Source organism: Notolepis coatsorum, assembly GCF_963971535.1.
Source record: "Notolepis coatsorum genome assembly, chromosome: 15".
Classification (NCBI taxonomy): domain Eukaryota; kingdom Metazoa; phylum Chordata; class Actinopteri; order Aulopiformes; family Paralepididae; genus Notolepis; species Notolepis coatsorum.
Window position 1 is genome coordinate 83,560,329 of NC_140179.1, and position 5,000 is coordinate 83,565,328.

The 5,000-nt window shown below is 41.3% G+C and overlaps 1 protein-coding gene across 1 annotated transcript in view; it reads right to left on the minus strand.

The window, feature by feature from the left end:
- LOC311242119 (receptor-type tyrosine-protein phosphatase R-like) overlaps window positions 1–5,000 on the minus strand; it is a gene marked incomplete at both ends in the record, with an annotated part of 104,603 nt that overhangs the window by 60,356 nt on the left and 39,247 nt on the right. Inside the window, one exon of the mRNA XM_084331074.1 lies at window positions 4,549–4,698. Coding sequence (XP_084187200.1) covers window positions 4,549–4,698 — 150 coding nt within the window. The remainder of the gene's footprint in view (window positions 1–4,548; window positions 4,699–5,000) is intronic.

The window sequence follows — 5,000 nt, forward strand, 5'->3', positions numbered from 1 at the left end:
TCATTTGGTGCTCACTGGTAAGTCCTCTTTGCTCTCTGGGTTGCCGAGTTTTGTGTTTGTGAAATAAATATTATTATTTTGCAAATCGTTTCTTGTGTTTTGTGTCACTGCACCCTCACCTACCCTGTCTGTGGCCTTGTGTTGCGTCTCCCCACTGGGGTACGTAACAGTGGGTGACAATATTGTCACAAGGAAAGATGAAATTACCTACCTGGGTTCCATCCTAGAAGCAAATCTTTCCTGTGACAAAATGGCATCCAATGTAATAAAAAGTCAACCAACGAACTAGATTCTTGTACCGGATCTCCTCTATGGTAAACAAGAATACCCTGAAGACTCTGGCAGGAGCACTCATACAAGGGTACTACGACTATGCTTGCACCTCATGGTACCAAAGCACCTCAAAGGCCCTAAAAAACAAGATTACAAACATCACAAAACAAACTGGTCAGACTACTACTTGACCTGACTCCTAGAACCCACCTCACCCCTGCCCACTTTGACAACCTAGGATGGCTTAGAGTAGACGACAGAGTACAGCAACTTGCAATGGGCCTGGTCTACAAGATACACTACACCACTAAGATACCCATGTACATGTCAAAATACTTCCCAAAGGTCAGTGAATACCACGATCACAACACCAGAGGGAGCTCCACAAATCATGTTCAACCCAGATTTGGCTCAAACAAGGGACTAAACACGTTTTGCAATTATGCCACAACAAACTGGAACGCCCTACCCACAGCTGTAAAATAATGTGAATCCCTACCCTCCTTCAAAACCACTCTCAAAGAGCACCTACGGGAGGCTGCAATTCTAAACTGGCCCCTGTAAATGTCCTAACACAACCCCCCCCCCCCAATGTACAGTAAATGACCAAGTATGGTCTTGTCTATGTTGTCTATGGTCTATGTTCTTACAAAGGTATTCATTATCATAAATATGTTCTTACAAATGTCTTAATGATCATTCATTTGTTCTTACAAATGTCTTAATGATCATTAATTTGTTCTTACTAAGGTCTTAATGACACAGTGAGGAAAACTATCTGGTTGGCTGGGTTTACTGGGTTTGCTGGCTTGGCTGGGTTTGCTGGGTTTACTGTGTTTGCTGGCTGGGTTTACTGGGTTGGCTGGCTTGGCTGGGTTGACTGGGTTGACTTGTGAAATCATTTTGATGATTTAATTTTCTTTAGATTATTGCAGTAGTCAAATCATCAGTGATTGTACTAGCTAGCAAGTTTACTAGCAAATTAAAACATATAGGGTGCTAGCTCTTTCTCTCTCTGCTAGCTCTAACCATTAGAAAAGGCCTTGCCAGCTAACAGACATGCATCTACAAATAGATGAGCACTTAGTGGTATAAATAGAATGGTTGTTCAACTTGGAACATCATGTATCATAGGGTGACCAAACGTCCTCCTTTGCCGGACATGTCCTCTTTTCACGCCCTGTCCGGGGCATCCGGGGGGGGGGGGTTTATAAATTCATGAAAATGTCTGGGTTTTATTGTTTTTCAGTTTCAGTTTCACTGCACTTTGCGAGCGTCTGAAGGCTCGGGGCTGCATTTCTCGCCGAACATATAAATGAAAGAAATAAAGCGCTATTTGTTGCTGTTCGAATGCCATCTCAATCGACAAGATCCATTCCTCGCTTCTCGAGTTACATGCCGATATGTCAGGTGAGCGTCTTTTTACGCGAGGCAAGTCAGATTATCACCCTGAACTCCCGAGGCTCCAGAAGTCAATCATCCGCCGATTGCGAAAATGATTGGTCAGCGTTGTAACTTGTAGCAAACAATGAGTGTAGCTTTCCAGTGATATCCCACGTGGGGGTGTACGAATCAAGGATCTAGGTGAAAATTGACAAACGAAGACATGATCAAGTGATACAAATTCCGATATGAATTTACTTGGATCAGGAAATGGAGAGATGGAGAGCTTTTTTCTTGGCACACGGTTTACCCGGATGTCTCTAGATTAAAGACTAATTTCTGAACGGATTTAAAAAAAGAATTGGACCTGTACTACATAATACTTCAGGCTATGGATTTGCTGTGTTTTCCAGCTTATACAAAAAAATATATATATATTATTTTGGAATATTGCAACTAAAACGTGAGTACACAAGTTCAAGTTCAGCCCTATGTTACTCATTAGCACTAAAAGTGATTTTTCTTTATTGTGTAAGAAACTTCAGAATGTTATCTTTCAAAAGAGACCAGGCTTATGCGTGTGCTATAAGCATAACGTATAAAGATAAGCTTTGCAAAAAAAGTATGCAGTCCTCAAGTTCAGACCTATGCTACTCTATTTCATTAGCACTAAAAGTGATTTTCCTTTTTTGCATTAGTAACTTCAGAATGTTATCTTTCAAAAGAGACCAGGCTTATTTATGCATGTGCTATAGGGAGGTGTAGTCTGACGTCACTTTGGACCGCCCGCACGGTCCACCCGTATAGTGATTTATCATTGGGAAAATGTATTATCGGCTATTGTTATAATTCTGCCTCATGAACATTGGCAAGCTTTCCATTTTTTGCACAAAATGTGTTCCCTTCTATCACTAACATTATTGTTTAAGCTTTTTTGGTTGAAATTAAATTCAACGTAATTATTTTATGATTAATTGCTAATAGTTTCATGTTGAGCTATAGATTGTGGATGAATACACACAGAAAGGTACACCATGCCAATGTTCATGCTTTATTTGTTTTAAACGAGACGATTTACAAATGTGTCCATTGGAAATACATTGCAATTTCAAGCGAGGTGGACCGGCCGGAAACAACAATGACGTAACCACTACACCTCTCTATAAGCATAAAGTATAAAGATAAGCTTTGCAAAAAAAGTATGCAGTCCTCAAGTTCAAGTAAAAAAAAATTGCTGCTTTTCTGGGTTATGTTATGAAGTTAAAACAATAAGGCATCTTTGTGTAAACTTTGAGTAGAGATTCAAGATTCAAGAGGTTTATTCCTCACATACATACACAATACATAGTGAAATGAAGGTGGCCATGCCCGCTTCGATTGTGCAAAGTATCATTAAGTATCTCAAGGCTGGGGCCAGCATGTCCTCTTTTTTGGAAATCAAAATATGGTCACCCTAATGTATCATCATCTTTAGATAAGCGGTAAGACTGCTGAAACTTGATATGTTCTACTCAAGTGAAATATCCCTTTAAGTTCATAGCCCACCACCAATTTCATAAAACACAAATGGGCCATAATAAAATAGTCAGCCGAATCCCGTCCAATCTTTCGCCGTCGACTAAAGACTCACTTCTTCAACCATTATCTGAAATGATAAAAAAAAAAAAAAAATCTAACCCCGACTAACCTTAATGTCATGCACTTGTCCTAATAAACTAACCTACACTGTAACACGCAACACTTTGATGAACATTGTTACTCAGCTGATAGAGTTATACCCTTCTTGCTGTCTTGTCGTACAGAACTTGTAAGTCGCTTTGGATAAAAGCGTCAGCTAAATGACTAAATGTAAATGTAAATGTAGTCACCGTGAGAAATAATGTCTTTCCTAGAGTGGTGTTTCCCTCATCCTTTCCCTCCTATTCTTCCTTCAGTCTCTCCCTCACTCTCTCTCCTCCTACTCTCGCTCCCTCTCTTCTCTCTTGCCTCTTTTCCATTGCATAGTACTTACTCGACTCTACCCTACTCTACTCGCTTTAGGTACCTGGTACTTTCTGTGTGTCTCTCTCTCCCTCCCTCCTCTCTCCCTCCTCCTTCTCTCCCTTTCTGTGTCTCTCCCTCCTACTCTCTGTACGTCTCTCTCTCTCTCTCCCTACTACACACACATAATCTCTCTCTCTCTCTCTCTCTCTCTCTCTCTCTATCTCTCTCTCTCCCTCTCTCTCTCTCTCTCTCTCTCTCTCTCTCTCTCTCTCTCTCTCTCTCTCTCTCTCTGTCTCTCTCTATCTCTCTCTCTCTCTCTCTGTCTCTCTCTATCTCTCTCTCCTCTCTCTCTCTCTCTCTCTCCCTCTCTCTCTCTCTCTCTCGTGGGCTGATCCATAGTCAACCGCGGTCACGAGTCAAACTAAAATATTTGTATTGTTTGCGGTAATTTGTTGTTATTTTAAACCCCAATTTCACCTTATTTCACCCCAAACCCTTATTTTCATTCGTTGTAGTATTTTGATAGTATTACTGTACAACATGTTGTTTCCAATTGATTTTAAAGTTGGTTTTAATTAAATTTTGAAAACCATTGAGATTCCAGGGATCCCTCCAAGTACCACCAGCAGGGGGCCCGAGTACCACCAGCAGGGGGCCCGAGTACCACCGGTGGCTTTTTCTTTTGTGTGAGATATTTGTATTGATGAATTGAATATTTATTGGTAAATAAAGGTGTTAAAAAAGGTGTGTCTCTATCTCTCCCTCTGTCTATCTCTGTTTCTCTCTCTCTGTCTATGTCTCTCTCTCTCTCTATGTCTCTCTCTATGTCTCTCTCTCTCTCTCTCGCTCTCTCTCTCTCTCTCTCTCTCTCTCTCTCTCTCTCTCTCTCTCTCTCTCTCTCTCTCTTACCTCAGTGGAGACCTCTGTTATCCCAAAGTGACCCAGGCTGCGATGGAGAACTCTGATGTTCAGTGATTGGATGACCTCTTCAGCTGGGCGGGGCTCCAGCACCCCTGGCCTATCAGACACCACAAACAGCTCGATGCCATTCTTCCTCTCCTGCAATTGGAGGAGGAGAGGGTGGAGAGAGAAATCACTTAACAAATTGATCAAACAAATCAATCAAGGTATCAGCATTATGCATCCAGGCCTCTGCCTTTAATGAGCACTGGAATTAAAGAGCTCATTCTGAATGACTGAATTAATTAATATGTAGGAAAACAAACGGATAAAATGGTCAGTCTGAGTCCACAACATCCTACAACTATTACTTCCTTTAGTCGATGACAGTCAAGGTTGTGTGTGTGTGTGTGTGTGTGTGTGTGTGTGTGTGTGTGTGTGTGTGTGTGTGTGTGTGTGTG